The sequence below is a fragment of the Triturus cristatus genome, chromosome 9 (genome assembly GCF_964204655.1).
Source record: "Triturus cristatus chromosome 9, aTriCri1.1, whole genome shotgun sequence".
In the NCBI taxonomy this organism is placed as follows: domain Eukaryota; kingdom Metazoa; phylum Chordata; class Amphibia; order Caudata; family Salamandridae; genus Triturus; species Triturus cristatus.
The window spans coordinates 86,971,610-86,992,170 of record NC_140592.1 but is presented as its reverse complement, the minus strand read 5'-3'; the positions used below and the strand labels follow the sequence as shown (position 1 = coordinate 86,992,170).

Here is a 20,561-nt window from a genome sequence, read left to right as displayed (position 1 = left end):
CATGGATCCCGTCCTGCTGGGCTTATGTTGAACACCCTCCATATAAATGTTTATTGCAGGATGAAAACTAATCCCACTCCTTAGTAGTCGGAATTGGCTCTGGTGCTCCATTTTCCTGTTGCCCAAATTCAAATTCCTTGTTTTCTCCCATCTTTTTCTCTTGCTTCCTCCCTCACTACCAAACATCTATCTCTTGTTCCTTTATAGCCCTGTGAAGTAGCCCAAGGCTGACAGAAGCTCTAGCCACAAAACTCAACATGACATTCACCACTCACAAGTTTAAGAGGTGGTCCAGTCTAGGCGTGCATAGGTCACTTACGTCAATCAGGTCGGAGACATCGTGGATGTAGTATTTGCCGACAGCTGCATTGGTGGCTGCCAGGTTCAGCAGGTAGTCGTTGCGCGCTTTGGTGCACTTCAGCTTGTTTTCAGAGTATTTGGCTTGCCGCTGGAAAAGAGAAACAAGTAGGCACCATGTTACTGACTCATCTGCCAACCTAAGGAATACTATAGATCTGCAGCTCCTCCGGTGCAGTGTGCCCTGCTCTTCAGGCGGCCCGCTATAACGCCTAAGTACTAGCTTTTTCTGCAAGCTGACAGAAACTTTGGGAAGCTTTTGCATGGTGCTGCCACCATTTACAGTTACCCCGCTACCTTGCAAGATGTGGTGATGTGGGTACGCCAGGAACGTACCTTCTCTTTCATCTTCTCAATCTTCTTGACGGAGCTACGCCGCTGCGGTCGGTCATCGTGCCGTAGGAGGTTCACGTTGATGTCGCCCGACTTGCTGAACTGCTTCTCCTCCTGTTTCTCCGCGTCCTTCAGCTTGCTCTCGGCACTGATGCTCTCCGCGTGGTACATGTGGTATGTCTTCATGACCTGAGGAGACAAGGATGGACCAGTGATGAGCCACAGATGAACTGAATTACCTCAACGCTCTAGCCACAAGAAGATTCAGGATATAGGAATATGTGGGGTTTCCTGTTATGAGGGTACCTCTGCCAGTCCAAAGCAATTGTGAAAGACACTCCGTTACCCACTAATAATAAACTTCTTTGCTACCCTGGCTTCAGGGCCAAACAGCAATAGTTTCTCTTCCACTGCTCATCACTCTGGGTCAGAGTCCTAAATCAATCCTACACTATGGTTTGTTGCTCTCTAGCTAGGTGTGTGCTATTTAAATGGAAAACACTCACATGTCAAGGCCATATTTATTTATTTTAGGAGTTTTATATAGCGCTTACTTGACCCGAGGGGTATCAGAGCGCTTTACAACAGCATACATATATAGAAGCATAAACAGTAAAGTACAATGATAAACCTAAATACTGAAGGTTACACAGTTTGAGGGGGAAAAAAACGTTGGGTGGTTATTGTCCAGAGGCATAGAGATGACGCTTGAGGAGAAATTATTTTAGCTGTCTCTTGAAATTCGTGAAGGAGGGGTTAGTCCTGATATGAATAGGGAGAGAGTTCCAGATTTTAGTGGCGTTCCCTGAGAAAGAGCGGGAGAGAGCTTTTTGTTTATGTCTTTTTTGGGGAGATTAAGAGGAGCGAGTAGGAGCTTCTTAGGTTTCTTGATTGTCCTGCTTTTGTGAGTTTGGCTGCGAGGTAGTCCATTTGCCTGTGTGTAGGGCTTTATGGGTAAGACAGGCTGTTTTGAAACAGCAGCAAGCTTCAATAGGTAGCCGTTTTAGGTCCTGCAATGCGGGGGTGATGTGGTCCTGTTTTTTGGAACCTATGACCATTCTTGCTGCTGCGTTTAGGGTGGTTCTCATGAGGGCTTTGTGTGTGTTTAGCTGTCCCAGTTAGTGTGGCATTTCCATAGTCAAGTCTGGACAGAACTAGAGCTTGGGTTGCAATTTTTAGGTCATTGGTGGGTATGAAAGGCTTGATTTGTTGAGGAGTTTTAGGCTGTAGAGGGCGACTTTTGTGGTGGAGCTTATGTGGGAGCTCGATGTAAGTCTTGTGTCCAGTAGAGATCCCTAGAGATTTAGCTGAGATTGCTGGGGTAAGTTTGCAGTTTAGGGTTGTTTATCCATATGTCCTTCAAAACACTCCATTTGCGGACCTGCCAACCAAAACAAAACTTTCATGGTGTGAGGAGGGGGCGAGGCCTTGGAGGGGCAGGGCCTGGTGCTGAGAAGTACCTAGGAGGCACTTTTGCCTCAGTCACATCCACAAACCCCCTCCTCTGAAAAAAAACTTGCTGGGGCTGGTGCCGATGTACTGGAGTGTTTTCACACCACTTAATGGACATCTGTAGTTCAAAATCCAGAAAACGAGTTGTTAATCTACTGCTTACAGTGGTTTTCAGCTTGTTTTCCCTGCCACTATGTAATTTCGGTTCTCCACCAGGTGACCATTAGAAGGGAGCTGATATTGTGTGTCACACGGTGCCACCATGTGAGTTGGCAGTTATGAATTTGACCTACAGTGTCACTTAATGCGCTTTCTAAGGAAGCAGGGTAACGATTTTCAAAATAAAATAAGCATTGGCAAACTATTTGGTGTACATGGCTGTACATCTTTTGGCTTTCTCAATAATTGTTTTGTTTCTGTATCGCTTTTGTAAAAAAGTATTGCTGTGGGAACTGCTGGGGCCTCAACAATATAACAAAAAAACACTGGCTGAAAGCAAAATTATTTTTTTGGGTTTCATAAAAATACACATTTATAGTAGTCCCTGAAGGGACCTACTCTGAGTGCTGTTGTGCTTCTTGTGAAAGAGCAGAAAGCCATCCATCACAGTGAAGTTAGCCAATGGCTGAAGTGGGCTGGTTTATCGCTACGTGCTGTATGCCGCAGTGGGCATAATAAAAATACAAATGACACAGACTAATGGATGAACAAGACCGATGAAAATCCCCTTCTAAGTATATTATATATACAAATATATAATCTTAGTAAAATAAAAAGGCCTTGGCTAATGCCATGTGCGCTTTAGTACATTTCAGAAATATTTCAGGAGCCGAAGGAAGAAGGAAATGGTGGAGAGTTTTACCTGGGATCCCTGACTGAAAGCATTTGCATTATCTATTGTATAGCCCTTCCTGATAAATGTCTGATAAAGCTGATAAAAGTTGTAAGATGAAAGAACTTCAAATAACTTACGTTAAAGAACTCCACTCCCCATGCTGAGCCTGGACATTGGCAATTGCGCCTTTCAGTGGCCGAGATTCACCCCTCATTAAAGCCTGCTGTGATGCATGAGTGATGCGATGCAAGTAACCTTTTGTCCACAGTGAAAATTTGAAATGCGAACGAGAGAAGGCCAGTGGAAATGTGAACATGCATGCTCACCCGCAGGACACAAGCCCTAAGAAAACAAGCATTGGCATAGCCAATAGGTGTCGCCTTCCTTTGGGACCTTATAAGTGTTAAGCCATGCAACAGTTGCATAACTAAATACTTATAAGGTCCCAAAAGCGAGACCTATTGGCTATGCAAAACCGAAAGTAATCGCGATCAAGCGCGGCGCACGCGCCCGCGCACATGCACTGTAGCTCTATGCTGGCCTTGTAGCACTTTTTGGAGCCCTCTCAATAAGTCTCACCAGACCAGCGCATGCGCTGGGTCAGGCGAGACCTAAATAGGGGCAGGAGCTAATTAGTATATGTAGACCACAATGATATCACAGGAATGACATCACAATAAGTAATATCATGGACTTATAACATTCGTCACCTAGAATGTGGAACTGGCCTCTTTTGAAAAAAACAGCAAGTTAATAAAAGCATGCAAAATGTGAAAATAGAATTTTGGTTTGTTCTACTTCTTATAACTAAAATGTATGTTTTCCACATTTCAGTGTGCAACTGAATTTAGAAATGGCTGAAAGGCAAACTATTTTTAAGCAAACCTTAAAGAGTAAAGAAAAAGTGCTTATAATATTTTTGAACAGTCATGCCTGCTGGTTTCCTTTGTCCAGCATCAAAGACTGCACATTTGAAGTTGTCCAGGCAATAGAAGGTTAATGGTGTGAAGTTCCCTGTTAGTTCTCATATCAGGCATTCAAAGAGAGCCCCCTACTGGGCCTCTCCCCCCGATGAAGGAGTTACTACCTGTTGGAAGGGGTGGAGTCTGGGGTGAAAAAAGCCCTGAGGCCAGGTTACACCCACACACTGTAATTGCAGGAATCTGCAGTGCTGGGGCGCACGGTGGCACCTCTCGGCCCTCTTCCGCCTTGAGTAAGGGGAACAGTGTCTCTTCTCTAAAAATAGTGGGGGACTCCATACACCCACGTCCATCCACGACTTGTGCCCTGCTCATAAGACCCCCTCAAAAACCGTGATATGCAGGGCCGGACTGACACCAGCGGGCACCAGGCATTTTCCAGGTGGGCCGGAAGGGTGGGGCTGGTTTTGGAGTGGTGGGGGCCATTCTTTTACGGGGGCAGGTTTTGCAGCAGTGATGCAATATCAGTCCCCGGTAACAAAAGCAGCAGCGGTGTTTCCCACCAGCAACCCTCCCACCAACCTCTCTCCATCCCGTCCCCTGCCCCCAATGCCCTGTGGCTGGTCCGACTTAATTGCCAGGGCTGGTCTGCATTCTCAGTCCGACCGTAGTGATGTATATTTAACACTGTGAAGTGAGTTTGGAGAAACTTGGACCATCCGGAGTAAGAAGGACTATCTAGTCAATTCATCAATCAGCCAGTCATGATCCAGTCAGTAAATAATTTTATTTGTAAGGTCCATTATTGTGAGCTCCAAGCCCAGGACGGTCTTAGAGCTCCCTCCAGAGAGGAAGAATAAATATAATTAGAGAAGACAATATGGATCAAATAGTAAAATAAAAAGTTAGAAGCAGGTGTAAGAGATGGAAGGGCTGTGAGGGCAAAAAACAAGTAGTGTTGGTACTCCCTGTCATGTATTCTACACAGTTAATAGGGTTTGCACGGTGTAATTAAGACAGTAAAAGAGGAAGGGAAAAGACACACCACTGAGTCAGAGTCCAAAATAGTTTGAGGTGATCGGATGTGAAGTCTCAAGTGTAAACAGGCTTACCCGAAACTATTGAGAGGCCTGGGTCACAAAGTCATGCCGGGGCCCTCTCTCCTTTAAATGAGGTGCTCTGGAAACGAATGTCCTGGGACACATGTGGAGGTAACACCAGCATAGCAGGGCCTCACCTCTCAAGGACGCAGGTGGGTTGCGCCTTGCGTGGTTCTCAGTTGGTTGGGGGACGCGAGCCAGAAGGCCCCTTAGTGCTAGAGCAATAGACATCATTCTTCGTGTATATAAATTGAGTTCTGTCAGACTTGCTGATGGATTATGATTTTAGGATCAACTTAAATGTAAATATTGTTTAGCGATTGAATTTGATAAATCCATATCGTATTGAATAGTATTAATTATATATTGTCATGTTTGTGTGATGGTTTGTAATAAACATGGCCTCTTTTACCCACAGCTCTGGTCGTCAAGTATTGATTTGTGGGTTTGGATGGGGGCGGGCCGGGAGCCAACCTGGGGGGTCCTGGTCCTATGACCTGGGACACATGTGGCGGTAACACCAGCATATGGAGCCACCTAGCTGTGGCTTACATCAGCTGCCTCACCATAAATGTATCACAACAGCAGGCCAGCAGAGGCTTCCACATTGTCCACGATGTACAGTACATCGCCGAGGCGAGGAGTGGCTATTTGGTGCCACGGTCTGGTTTAGATACCGCTTGTTTTCCAAGTACTGCCAACTTTGAGACATTGCCTTAGGACTGACCCTACAACACCAGGTTAACCTGCCTCAAAGACTGGGCAATTGCACAGCAGAACAGACTGTTCCAAAGAGAGGGTGTTTACATGCCCAGCAGATCAGAATTTACTTAATGAATAGCGTTACCACAGAGAAACCAGAGCACTAGCAGACCTGACTGAAATCATATATCACTGTACAAATAGAAGAGTAACGCCACACTAGAGGGTGCCACATTTATGAAATCTCCCCTGGGATACTAAAACAACAGCAGACCCAGTGGATGAAAGGGCTGGGAATATGCATTGGAAAACTCGGATTAGAGTGTGGTAAACGCAGAGAAAAAACCTAGGAATACAGGAAACAGACCAGAGTAGGTCAAATATAGCAGATTACCAGAAGCAGACCACAGTATCACCAGGATTTAGGGTGACAAATACAGGGCATCACGCATGGTCACCATGGTAGCGCCAGCTTAGATGTTATGTATTGCTGCTGGAATACACGTAGCAAACTAGAGGGGGTGGCATTTTCATAGAAAAGCAGTAGCAACTATAAAGTTGTACCATGGGAATACCTTAAAAATACCGGTCAATTTGCCAAATAAATACACATGCATAGGAATACCGCAGCAATAGAAGAAGAGAGCATGCCAGATTTTGAATACCCGTGACACAACCAGGCAAAAATGTGGCATGGGAATACCACAGTAATAATATATAACAATTAGTATTTGGTCAGCTCGTGCACTGCTGTGATTTAATGTGGGTAAATATGGTTGTTCCGTGCTCCAGAGTGTCACCCTCTGAACAGGGTGTAAACGATATCACTCCTCTAGCATCCCCCACATATATGGGGAATGTCCCCCGGGCACAGGATTAGTCCTCATGAAAGGTTTCAACTGTTTGAATAACTGAGTTCCATTACATGGATCCTATAGTTCAAGTAGTTTTTAATATTGTTGTTCTCATCACAAGCAATATTTTCAAAAAAACTTCAATTCCCAAAATGCATCATTCCTGGTGCTTGGTTTCACTGAATTCCTCCAAGGGGGCTGACACGCTAACAGAATAGTGTTAGGAAACACAACGACAATCCCCTTGATGAAGGCCATCGGCCGAAATGCATTGGGAGTGAAAGCTAGAAAGAATGTTAAACCAAGCACCAGGAATGATGCATTTTGGGAATTGAAGTTTTTTTGAAAATATTGCTTGTGATGAGAACAACAATATTAAAAACTACTTGAACTAAAGGATCCATGTAATGGAACTCAGTTATTCAAACAGTTGAAACCTTTCACGAGGACTAATCCTGTGGCCGGGGGACATTCCCCATATATGTGGGGGATGCTAGTGGAGTAATAACACAGTAATACCAGTAGCAGATACAGTGTGCCCCCCACTGTCATCACATTGAGATACATGTCCCCAGACCAGGGCTTGGAAAATAAAAATGAGGAGCATTCATCATACACATGCCACCATACCACACTTCGGTGTGTGCAAGATACAGCCTACCTAGAAGGATCCACCTGACAATAATCTGCCATAGGCTGAAGACTGTGTCCATCACATCTTAGTTCAGCCCAGTAAAATATTAATTTCCTACCTAATGCTACTGGCTATATGGGTCTAGCCTCTCGCTTCAGCTCCGATGCTAGCACTGATCTGCCTGCGGGGTACTTGGCAATGGTGGCCCTCTCTACCCACTCCCGTGGCTATCTTTCTATGCGTCAGCACATGAATCCCAGATCTAATGGCTTTGTCAATGCTTGTTTTATTTTGGCAGGACTTAGCTCTGGCTGGCTCAAGCCCCCTTATAGCACGGCATTAGCACAGGGATAGTACGGAAACAAAAGAAGACAGTGTGCTATAAAAAGCATCCATCAAAGGAAAATCAGGTCAGCACCAGAGTAGGGTGAGGCAAACATATAACACTACCCTAAGACGGGCACAGCCATAGGATCAGCAGGGCAACCCCGAACTAGAATGTGTCAATTGTACAACCTCACACGCGGAGTACAGCATGATAGGCTATAGTGCACCAAATCCAGGTAATCACCGCAGGATTACACGGCAGCACCAGCTTTAAGATCACCTTACAAGGAACACTGAGTGGAATACCAGAGAAATCCCAGCCCAGGGTCGGATTGGTAAAATGGGCGATGGGCCAGTATCTGAGGTGCAGCTGTGGGCCGCTTTTCTGGGCACCGTGGAGGCCGAGCAGCATTGAGGCCGATTTGGGCTGTGTCTGTGCTGTTCAGATGCCATCAGTGGCCAAGTGGGGGTCAGAGCGGCCTTACCGGAGGCATATGGGCCTCTATTACCTCTCTTTTACCAGGGAAACAGAGGTGTCATTCGCTGTCTCTCGCTTGGCCCGCCCATTAATGTATGCAGATTGAGCAGGGGGTCTGAGAAGTAGTGGCTTTCCTTATATTCAGGTGTGGTTCATCAGTGTGAACTAATCCGTGCACAATTAACCCTGGCAACATTTGCATTTTATTTTTATCTCAGTGAAGTTAAGAAAACATGCCTCTCTTAGACAATCATCCGCCTTCTTTTCATAATACTTAAAACACTGAAGCAGTGTTTTGCGAAAAAGGCACAATTTGCAAATGTGGACCACTTTTTTTTAGGGCGTCTGTGCCTATTTTGCATCCCAATCCAAAGCTGTCCCAGACATGAGCATCCCAAATGCAGGGACTGCAGTGTGAAAAAGCAGCCAGAACAGGCCAGAGTGTGCCAAATATTGGGACAGGAATGAAGCAGAAATACCAGCTGGCCGGCATGACTGAGAACTAAGGCGGTCATTGTGTGCACCAGCACTTCCCCGTTGTGCCTTCCCTCAGATGCAGGACGTGCACGACATAGTGACGCACAGCGAGTTGTAAGAGCAGGGTCATGACTAATTAGGGGCTTGAGTCTGTCTAATAATTGACAGATGTACTACTATGGGTACCATCCATTTATGCAGACCTTTTCATTTCAGTTTCAGCAGTGAGGATCCTACGGCCTCTCTCTCGTGATCAGTGCATTGTTGGGGGGATGGGGCAACAGTAATGGGCGTCCCGCCGCACCAGCACTAGCTACCCTGCTGCCTTTCCATATCAGCTCTGCTGTTATGTGAAGCAGACAAAAGTTCGCCTTCGCAACACGTGCACAAACTCAGGTCTTTTAGCCTCCTCAGATACCTGATGGCTTTGAACAGGCTTCCTCTACCTGACAGATATTCTAAAGGCCTGCTCAGCATGGTCAGCCATCAGGGACAGGGCGAAGACCTGCTCTGCGTACAAACACTCACAGACATCTCAAAGCCTTTTACTACTACATGTTCAAGTACTCATGGACACTGTGTGGTCAGGCACATGTGGATATTGCATGTTCAAACCCTCATGGCATTGCATACATACCAGCCTGTAAGACCTGACATCCTTGACACAGTTCTCCCCTAACTTGTTGCCTTCAGCCCTCCTGTTTTGCTGACTTCTTTTCTGGCTTTAGGACTCTGTGCACTCTGCCACTGCTAACCAGTGCTAAAATGATTGTGCTATCTCCTTAAATCATGGTGAATTTGGCTTAAACCCAATTGGCCTATTACATTTACTTGTAAGATTACGGTAAAGTGGCACTACATGTGCCCAGGGCTGTAAATAAATGCTATTAATGGGCCTGCAGCACTGATTGTGCCACCCACTTAAGTAGCCCTTTAAACATGTCACACTCACAGGCCTGCCACTGCAGCCTGTGGGTGCAGTTTTAAACTGTTATTTGACCTGACAGCGTAAACCTTTTGCCAGGCCCAAACCTTTCTTTTTTAACACAAATATGTCGCTCCTAGTGTATTTAAAAAGTAGGACATGTGCTTTTAAGTTTTACACGTCCTGGTAGTGAAAAGCTCCTAAATTTGTGTTTCACTATTGCAAGGTCTACATTTCCTATAGGATGACATTGGAGTTACCTTATTACACTTAATACGCTGCATCTTCCATTTGGGAACAGGTAGACAGGCCAAATTTGGTATCTAAACAATTGCAATTAAAAACCCTCTTATTGTTAAAATCAGATTTTTTATCTCAGTCCTGAAAATGCCACGTTTAGAAAGTTGCCATTTTCTTGTCCTAAGCGTTTGATGCTTGCAGCCTGATCCTGGGCCACATGACTAGGTGTAGCAGCTGGTCTTTATGTATTGCTCCCAGACAGTGAGACACAGTAAAGATTGGTGTTGGCAGGGTTGCCTGCTCTGACTTAAAGAGGGGAAGGAAGCTGTCATCTACAACACTTGCATATCACAAAAGCTCTGCCTGAGCACTTTGATAAAGGGTTTGCCACTTGTCTTTTGTGACCCAGACAAACTGGGGCTAGGATAGGGATGAATGGGATGCCTGACACCTCAGGGGTGGAAACGTCTAGAAGCTTCCGTTTCAAGAGGGAAAGAGGTACAAATATTGGTCAAAGACTGCTTTGCATATGGCTGGGTCCAAACTGGGATGGTGAAGTGAGCTACAGAACGATGGATTAAACCCAGATCTGTGACTGGGGGTCAGTGGTTGAAAAGTTTCAGCGTTGCGTCCATCATCTCCTTGTGTTTGACATTCTCTCCATGCTCAGGCATGCATGGACATTGAAAAAGCATTTGCTGCATGTTCAATAACCAAAGAACATTAAACATGTCTTCTTTACATATTCAAGCACTCATTGACATTTAAAAAAGCATTCTCTGCATGTTCAGACACTCAGAGACATTAAACGTGCCTTCTCTACATGTTCAGGCACGTGTGGATGATAAATATGCCTTCTCTACATGTTGAGGCACTTGTGGACATTAAACGTGCCTTCTCTACATGCTGAGGCACGTGTGGACATTAAACGTGCCTTCTCTACATGTTGAGGCATGTGTGGACATTAAACGTGCCTTCTCTACATATACGGGCACACATAAACAATAAACATGCGCCTTCTCTACATGTTAAGGCAGCTTTGGACATTAAATGTGCCTTCTCTACATGTTTAGGCACTTGTGGACACTAAACGTCCCTTCTCTACATACTCGGGCACACGTGGACAATAAACATGCCTTGTGGACATTAAACATGCCTTCTCTGCATGTTCAGACACTATCAGACATTAAACTTGCCTTCTCTACATGCTGAATAAACATGCGTTCAGTAAATGTTGAGGCACGTGTTGGCATTAAACATGCCTTCTCTACTTGCCGAGGCACGTGTGGATATTAAACATGCCTTCTGTAAATGGTGAGACACGTGTGATATTAAACATGCCTTCTATAAATGTTGAGGCACGTGTGGATATCAAACATGCCTTCTGTAAATGCTGAGACACGTGTGGATATTAAATATGCCTTCTGTAAATGTTGAGGCATGTGTGGATATTAAACATGCCTTCTGTAAATGTTGAGACGTGTGGATATTAAACATGCCTTATGTAAATGTTGAGGCATGTGTGGATATTAAACATGCCTTCTGTAAATGTTGAGGCACGAATGGACATTAAATACGCCTTCTCTGCATATTCAGGCTCTTATGGACAATGAAGAGGCATTGTCTACATGCTCATCACTGTCCCCGTTCTATCATCCAGTCACATGCATTACATGTTCAGGCACATATGGACATTGAAGGGACATTTTTAGCACATTCATCACTCCCAGGCACTTAATGGTCAAAACCTTCACTTTAGATGTTTAAAAATAGCAAGAGTCAGAGAAGCATAACTTCCGAGTGAACTTTGTAATATCTACAAACTATGCATACTGCCTCAACTTTTCACTTTAGTCACTTTGATCTATTTGGGTTCGAAAACACCACAGTGGACTAGGGTGATCAACTGGCATGCGTGCAAATTCAGGATGGTGAGTGTAAAAATTCAGGACAACAGGTCAAAATTCAGGACAAAAATTCAGGGCAAAAGGTACGTTTTACACACCATATTCTCTTTGTCAAACTCCTAAGTGGTTATCCCACACCTTGCAAAACTGCAGTTGAAAATAAATCGCACATCAGCTGGTATTTAGCAGTTCGATCTCTGTACCTTTATAGGTCTCGCCTGGCGTATGACTGCGCAGACATGCGCAGTCTCGCTGGCGAGATTTAGTGTTAACAGGTATTTTTTGTAAGGGGCATTAAGCCCCGCCCCTCTTTTCCATTGGCTGGCGTCACCGTTTATGCTAAACAGTGGCCAGCCATTGGAAAAGAGGTGTCGGTGACGTTTTCGCTCGGCTTTCTGAGCCATCCCATTTAGACGGCCTGGCCTGCTTTGCGTTTGTCGCAAAAAGTTTCTTATCTTTATGGGGCCAAACACATGGCCCCATAAAGACAAGAAACCTTTAGGCAGACGAGGCCGTCCAATTGGGCACATTGTTTTGGAGACACTATCTTAAAACCGGAAGTGGCTGATTTGCTCAGGGCCCCTTTTAATCTGAATATAGACATAAATGTGCAGTGGGTGTGATTTCTCCTTTTTTTTTTTATTTACTTACGGGAAAATATTTTAGTGCAGTGTCATCGCTTCCAAAATTAAGCCAATTACATATTTCGCACAAAAAAAATACAAGCGTAACAAAAAAGAGCTGTTCCCGTTCTGTCCTTTCATGCTGTTACGGACCTTACGGGGCTCTGCAATGGTGTTTGTTGTTTTTTTAGTCCGGGTGACCCCGCAGAAATTCCATGTGGCGTTTATATCGCAGAATTTCGCATTGAAAAATTATAACAAAATGAGGGTCATTTTATAAACTACACCGTCGTAATTGAAGCAACGTCAAGGTGAACACTTGTTATTCTGTGTCTGAGCGCCTGTCGTTCACAATTCCAGAATGAGATTGTGTGTAGCCATGTGGTTGCTTTAATCCTGCTCTTAAGCATCATGCTATTCACCATCGATAAAAGGATGACAAAATAGGTGTCGTCTCTTTTTGCATCGGATGCTGGCGTTGAGACTACGAAAGACTGAAAGCCATTTCTTTTATAATGCCACGCTCGTTAGCCACAGTTTGTGCCATTTTAATTGCACAACAACATGGAATAAAACGTAAATGAAGCGCTTTGTGTATCTGCTTAAAATAGCAAAGATATACGGAAATATTTACACTTCCTTATTGACATTTGAGGTCAAATCTGTTGTGTGTCTGTGTGTCTGTGTGTCTCCGTCGCGCTTCTCCTAGCCAAGCTGCTTCATTGGCCATTCCAACATTTTCTGGGTTCTCGTCTCTGTGTGTTTTTTGTCAGCTTCCCACCTCAAGCGATTTAACTGAATTCCTTCTTTCCTTCGGCGTTGTTAGCTATCGACTCTAAAGGTCAATCAACATCAATGTGTTTTTTGACAGAACGTTTCCTTAATTTGCAAAAATGTTGCGTCTGTCTCAGCCTTTCATTGTAACCCTGCATGCATAACTGTTTCCGGCGGTGGCCTTTCAGTGAGCCCTGTATGTTCAGCTAATGTCCGAGAAAGTTTGCAACGTTCTGCTAGGTGAATCACTTATTTACATGTTATGTGTGAATTGGACTACATCCACTGACGTGTACCGCTCAAGGCCATACCACTAAACTAGGAATCCATCCATTCTTAGTTTTCACAGCTCCAGAACTAATTGTAAATGCAGTGGTTCGGTAATAGCTCACAGCTTAAAACCGTCGAAGATGTAATCGAGTGGAAAATGGAGCCGTGGAATGGTTTCACGTGTGGATTGCTTTTTGCAAGAGTACGGTATTGTTTAAGTTAAAAATATATTCCCTCAAAAAACCATAGGTTTCACACATGTTATAGTTAGCTGGACATTTCACTCGTAAAAAACCAATGAAATTCCCCCGTTATAGTTAGTGCAGGCAACTATAACTCACGCGACCGCAATCCTCTGCTGATGACGTCAGATATTACATCACTGTATTTAGACACTTATTTACCCATGTCTTCTTCCATTAATCTTTAGCTATACATATATTACAAATATTTATTTTTCATAAAGACACATATGTCATCAGTGACGTAATATCTGACGTCATCAGCAGAGGATTGCGGTCGCGTGAGTTATAGTTGCCTGCACTAACTATAACGGGGGAATTTCATTGGTTTTTTACGAGTGAAATGTCCAGCTAACTAGAACATGTGTGAAACCTATGGTTTTTTAAGGGAATTTGCAAGGTTTTTTAAATGCTAATTCGTAACTATAACGTGTGTGAAACCTATGGTTTTTTCAGTGAATTTGTACGGTTTTTTAAATGCTAAGTTATGTATTTATTTATTTATTTTTCAGGTTTTTCACCGTGCGCGCACGCTGCGCTTCGCTCACCGAGCGCCCACGGTTCGCCGTGCGCGCAACGTGCGCGCACCTCGCGATTTAAAAATAAACAAAAAAATATGTTTTTTGTTCGCCCTTGGGGGTCCTTCTGTGACCCCCTGACCAAGGCTAGGGGGTCAGGAACTGTCCACTCTGCCCCCTTTTCACGTTCTGCACCTTTTTTTTTCACCCCCTCAGACTGCGAGAGACAAAATAGCGGCCGACACTTCCTGGTTTCGACCGATTCGAATGTTTACCGACATCTAACAACCAATCAGAATTGCGCTTGCGCACGGCAGGGTGCGCGCACAGTGCGCGCAAGGTGCGCGCGCATAGATATTGATATGCTTTTAAATGCTATTTTCTCAGGAAATACAGATTTACACCAGACCTGCTAAAGGCACTTCCTTGACCTTATGGCTACCTCTCTGCCAAATTTCACGTCATTCTGTTCAGCCGTTCGGGCTGTAGCTGCGACTAAAGGTCCTATGGAAAAATGCATGGGGAAAACGCGTTTTGGGACCCACCCTTTTTCTCGGCCCCCGCTTGACGAATCACCCCGAGACTTTCAGGGTAGGAGCTGAATGGAGCGCCCCATTAGTTTTGAAAATTTCGCGAGGATTCGTCAACCGGTGCCAAAGTTATTCAAAATAGAATTTTGAGATTTCCTATGGAAACTAGGTTGTAACTATAACTATCTACTGGCGACCGCCGGTAGATTATATATATATATATATATATATATATATATATATATATATATATATATATATATTATATATATATATGGTATTTTGGCATAATATTAGGACATGCAGCCTGCAGGGCTAAGTGAGATGAAAACACTGGAGGGTCTCTCATAGGAGCGTGGCCTATGTAATGAAAGGCGTGGCTTAAAAACACAAGTTAAAGTCTGTGCTTAGCAGAGTGTGCATCCCTACTGGTATTTGCTGCTTCCATCATTGCATCCAGATATATAATATGACAAGTAACATGACACCTACAACAAGCCAGGACTTCTAGCTTTGTCAATGTTTTTTAGTTGCATATGATAAATAAGCACCAACTACGCCTTTGTTGCAGGCACTCAGTAGGCGGCACTGAGAGCGGCCGAGGCATGGGCTGTTCTCCGGGTTGCTCCGGGCACTGCGGCTCAGCGGATCTCCCCTCTGCGGGTCTCGGCGGGTATCTTTGCTGCAGGTCCCGAGCTCGGGTCCCCTGTCCGGCAGGAAGCTATGGGGGCCGAGGCGCAGGATGGGCAGCACGGTGAGCGCCGAGGATAAAGCCGCGGCCGGCCTGTGTGCCAAGGGCAGCCTGTGCGCACGAGACTGTCTCTGCAAAAGGGTGACCTCTTTTCAAGTGCCACACTGTGTGCAAGGGTCAGTCTGCATACCTTGGGCACTCAGTCTCTAAGGGACAGTTTGCGTAGAAGGGGCAGTCTGTGTTCATGGGCAGGCCGTGCAGAAGAGACATCCTACGCACAAGAGATACCCCCACGAGCCCAAACTGATTCCCACTGTCCACCCCCGCCCGTCCCGCAAACACACTGGTGTTTGGGAAGACCCCCTTCCCGGTTGGTCTCCCCCAGCAAAGAAACCCACTGTTAGTGGGGTGCACTCTAGCGAGTAACCAAGAGACAGCCGTCAGCGCCAAGATGCTGAGAAAATTAAAAACGCGATTTATAAATACTCCGTACAATATCCTAGTATTGGGTTTTTTGGCGGCTTGTTGTGGATGAGGGCGTCCTTCCTGGGATCTGGAGCTATTGGTAAACTCCAGGATCCTTGGCACAGTCGGAGAACGGGGCACGAGACCAAGGGCAGGAGCAGAAGGCAGCTGTCAGGATGAGGTAGGGGCAGCCTCGGATGTACATGGAACAACCGGTACACCGGGGTTGCCCTGTGTACATGAGAAACACTGATTTATACATGGAACAGCCTGTAGAAAAAGAAGAGCCTGTGTACAGGAGAGAGCAAAATCCTATATTCAATGGGTCGCCTTCTGCGCCGATGAGAAAGGCCGCTGCTGGGTGAGGTCAGCCTGTGTACAATGATGAGGGCGGCTCCGGAGACCAGAGGTCGGCCTGTGAGTGCAGTGATTAACAAGCATTTGCAATGCAATAGGTCTCGCATTTACGCAAGTTTAAGCTATTGGCATTGTAAATGACAATGCATTTTATTTATCTTTTAAAAACAAAAATAAAAGGCATTGCCATTTGCAATGTTAATAGCTCAAACTCTTGTAAATGCGAGACCTATTGCATTTTTAATGCTTGTTATTTCTCTAGTTTGCTTTATGCTTCTCTCTGTCGCTTGAACTCCTCTCTCACAGCGTGCTCTGTCCTAGTCTCTTTGTCTTTCAATAGATTTTTGAGTTGATGAACTCTGTCTACTAACTGTACCTCCCAAACACAAAATATCGCTCATCAGGAAGCTCCCGGGATTGCAGCAATTAACGCCTCCCAAGCAGCCTTTCACACATTTGCATTTCTTTGGGGAAGCAGACACCCTGGGCTTACTTCTTTTTAGCCGTCTGTCCTTCCCTCCAGAATGCAGCACAGCAGACTCCCTTGCAGGTCAGCTGGGGAATCTAAATTGTGTAAATAAACTTTTGTACTTTAGCTGAGAGGCTGAAATTACGGACAAATGCTGTCCGTGAAGACATCCATCCAGGGCCGGACTGGGAACCAAAACCAGCCCTGGCAAAGCCCTACCACCCCCCCCCCCCCATCCCCCCCCCGGGCTTGGGGGTGCCGCCCAGCTCTTTGCCCAGGCCGGTTTTCAAACGTTTTGTTACAGGGCCGCTTCTGCAGTTATGGGATTGCCCGGTGCCCGCAACGGCCAGTCCGGCCTTGCATCCATCCCGGACAACGGACTTAAGGGCTAATTTGGGACTGTCCGTGAAAATTACAGACGGTTGGTCACCCTACAGTGGATGTCAGCAGGGCCGGCTTTCAGTGCAAAGAACAACAAGGCTTTTGGTGCCCACAACCCCCTCAGATTCCCTCACTACAACCCGGCAAAAGTGACCTTCATCTCTTCATAGCCCCTCTCTCACATACATTTCATTTGTTTTAAAGAGCTGGTAAAGGCTGGCTTCCCTAATCCACTCGGCTGTCCGGATCTGATCTTTGCGGCAGGCATATTCACCCTCTGCGCTACTGTAAGGCGCATCAAAACTGCAACTAGACAAACTCCATTTCTCTCTCTCTAGCAGGAACATGAATCACAAGAGTTATCTTGACATTTTTATTGCTGCCTGAAAAGTGGATGCAAATGGAACTCTGCAGCAGGTGCCTTTCAATCCTAAGTTATTGCTTAGCACCGCGTCCCCCACTGAGGTCATTGCCCCCCCTCCAGGTCAGCGCCTAAAACCGGACCTGCATGCCAGGAATAGGTTTAGCGTACCCATGAAATATAAGTAAAACCCTTTGGGATGATCTAAGAAGCGGCTGCAGATCAACAGCCACATATCCCTCATCGAGTCACCAGGAAGGCCAAGATAGCGCCTCCCTCCGCCTCCTCCGTACCTCAAACAGCAATGGGCTGCAGCCCTCCTGTCTCAAATAGCTCCCTCCTATCCAGTGTCGCTAGAGAATGTTAACTCCACATATATAATTAAATATTCAACTCAACATGCTAACAGGCCAATGAAAGCATTACTGGACGTCAGGAGTGGTGCAAGGATATTCAGAAATAGAATTTCGTCCCCCTTTCTGTAGTAAATTCGCTTCACCACTAGGTGGCACCCTGGGCATCTGGAACTTGAGCCCCTTTTGCAGAAATGATGCCTTCTCACGTGCACAGCTGTCCAGCACTCACCGTGTACAGCTCATTGGTGACCTTCTGCAGCTCTTCGTGCATCTGGAGCCCAATTTCTTTGCTCTGCAAATGATAAGAAGAAACGTGAGCTGGCTGCATCATAGCTTTGTATTGCACAGACTACTGGGACACAAACAAGTTTGAGTGTGTGGCACATGAACAGGATAAGGCTGGATGCCCTGTAGTAGGAACCAGTGGCGGCGGCCACTAACAAAGGGTGGTGGGAAGGGGGAGTGCGTGCAAGCGGGGCGTGCTAGTAATAATGAAAAATTAACTTACCTGAAGCCGCCGTCCGCCTCCCGAGTCACGTCGCTCCTGCTGTCCTCTTCCTGGTCCCAGCAGCCCCTGGGACACACTCCCATCCAATCCCCGTGCTGCAGAGCAGTGCGGGGATTGACCTGAGCGGGCTGAAAAGGCCCTCCGCTCAAGTCATGGAGTCTGTGGGGTTTCTCCGGCCCAGCTGCATTCAGCAGCCGGGCTGGAGAAACCTAAATGAGCATGTGCGTTTTGGTCGGCATCAGACGGCCGGCCAAACACATATGCGCAAGAGGGAGTGCACAAGCACTCCTCCTCCCACCTCCCATGCCCCACCCCTCCATGCACAGCCGGTTCAGAGCCGGCAAACGAAAAATAAAAAGCTACTAGAACATCGTTTTATTTTTCATTTGCTGGCTCAGCGCCAGGTAGTAGGGCGACATTCCTCCGCCATTGAGGAGGAGCCGCCGCTGGTAGGAACAGGTCCAGTTCCAATGGGGCCAGGAGCACAAGCACCCCCCCTCCTCCGAGGGGAGCCCCCTGGGCTACCGAGAGCCCATTGACAATTGGGAAACACTCTCTCTGTTTTTTAAATGCTTCAAGCGGGTCTATGGACCTCACTCTCTCTGACTAGCTGCTCTGTATCCAGCAATGATTTGATCTGTTTACAGTGTCTGTGTTCGAAAGCAGCAGGAATGGAAAGTGATGTTTAGAAAACAAGCACAGTGAAGTGAAGGAAACAATCTGAAAAACATGTTTTTGCCTTTACCAATAAATATAAACAGATGGGTAAATTTCATTTTACTTCCGTTGTGAGGCTATTCCTAAATTGTGGTGCTTTTTAAATTAAAGAAAACAAAGTGAACCAAAGAAATCCTTCATTTTTCTTAATAAAGAACATTCTAAATACAGAACATTCTTAATAAACAACATTCTATGAATCATTCTACTTAATTCACTTGCCTTTTATGTGTACGTAGATGGGGATATAAATGTCAGTATAGTACCATCTGCAGGGATCTATCTATAATTAGTAAGTCGCTGTTTTCAATCCCAGCCGGAACGTCTTCTCCCTTTTCCTCCGCTCTTGTCCTCTAAAATATTGAAATCTTCTCCCACTCTCTCTTCGCAAACAGGATATCATTTTTGATCTTCATGAATCTCTTAAATCTTACCTCTTCCCCCAACAGCTTTTTTCCCTTTTATCCTTCCCCGTCTCAGAAAGCCGAGCGCCAAAGCACTGTTTTGGAGTATTTTATAGCTCTACAAAACGTCCAGTGCTTAATTTGAGCCAGTGGCTGCTGGTACGGCCCACCGGCACTCATTTTTGGGCACCGGTACTTGTTTTTTATCAGCAGACTTTCACCCAGAGCGAGAGAGAGAGAAAGGCAGAAAAGGCGAAAAGGAGCAATACAAATAAAGGAAAACAGTGACAAATTATGAAAAAGAACCTGCAAAAGTGAGATAAAGGGGCAGGGATTGTAGGGAGAAGGATTAAAGAGGCATGAGTTGGAATCTAGGCCCAGGTGGAATTTCAATTACACTGGAGTGATTTTGGTAATTCCGCTTTAATCTTAGACATGGAATTACCGATAATTAAGTGTTTACTCCTGCTCGCGTAATTATAAGTAATTTTGGGGGTGAGGGAATCCTACCACAAGAGCACATTTAGCAAGTGTGAGCTCACACTCCCTATTCGTGTACTACTGCATTTAGTGCTATTTCTTAACATAAAATGCATCATCGTCCGTTTTGGACTCAATGGTGCATTTTGCACAAAGAAAATAGCGCTAAATCGCGGGAGTAAGTTGGGCGTAAATCCTACCCCAAGAGCACATTTAGCAAGCACCTGCTCGCACTTGCTATTCATGTTCTGTTGCATTTAGAGCAATTTTTTAGCACAAAATACATTTTCACGCCCATTTTGGAGGCAAGGAGACATTTTTGCACAAAGAAATAGAGCTAAACGCAGAATTACTCTTCTTGCATAATTATGCATAATCTTGCGTAATTCTCAGGTAATTACGCATGATTACGCTACACTGAACTATGCGAGTTATGGCCACCTCTAGTGGAATCAGGATTAGACCGTCATGGTATTGGGCAACCCCAACATTTAACAGTGCCGGCTGCGAGATTCTGAGAACAACGTTCAACCTCAGGGGGTCTCTTACCTGTAACCATGAGGTCAAACACAGATTCCTGAAGTGGATGCATTCGTCCACTCAACTCGAGGCAGAGCAAAAGAGGATACATACTTTGATGTCTAGTTCAACTAGATATATTCTGCAGACATCCACGCCAATATCTGGATTGATTTGCCTCTCTCAATCCAATCGCGGACTTTAAGGAAAACAGTCAATACTGTTGTTTGCAAAGTAAGCTCTCAGACGAGCAGTGTTATGTCTTTGAACCTGGCTGCTGGCACCGTGAAGTCCTGTCCATGCACATCATGTGTAGTACAAGTACACGCAATACACATGGAAAAGAAATTTATTG

The 20,561-nt window shown here is 45.4% G+C and overlaps 1 protein-coding gene across 3 annotated transcripts in view; it reads right to left on the bottom strand.

The window, feature by feature from the left end:
* The window catches only part of SRGAP3 (SLIT-ROBO Rho GTPase activating protein 3), a 444,353-nt gene that overhangs the window by 109,081 nt on the left and 314,711 nt on the right, over positions 1 to 20,561 (bottom strand). For all 3 annotated transcript variants that reach the window (XM_085624484.1, XM_085624482.1, XM_085624483.1), the window contains exons 4-6: positions 17,808 to 17,870; positions 694 to 879; positions 320 to 448 (exon numbers count right to left, since the gene is read on the bottom strand). In XM_085624484.1, coding sequence (XP_085480610.1) covers positions 320 to 448; positions 694 to 879; positions 17,808 to 17,870 — 378 coding nt within the window. The remainder of the gene's footprint in view (positions 1 to 319; positions 449 to 693; positions 880 to 17,807; positions 17,871 to 20,561) is intronic.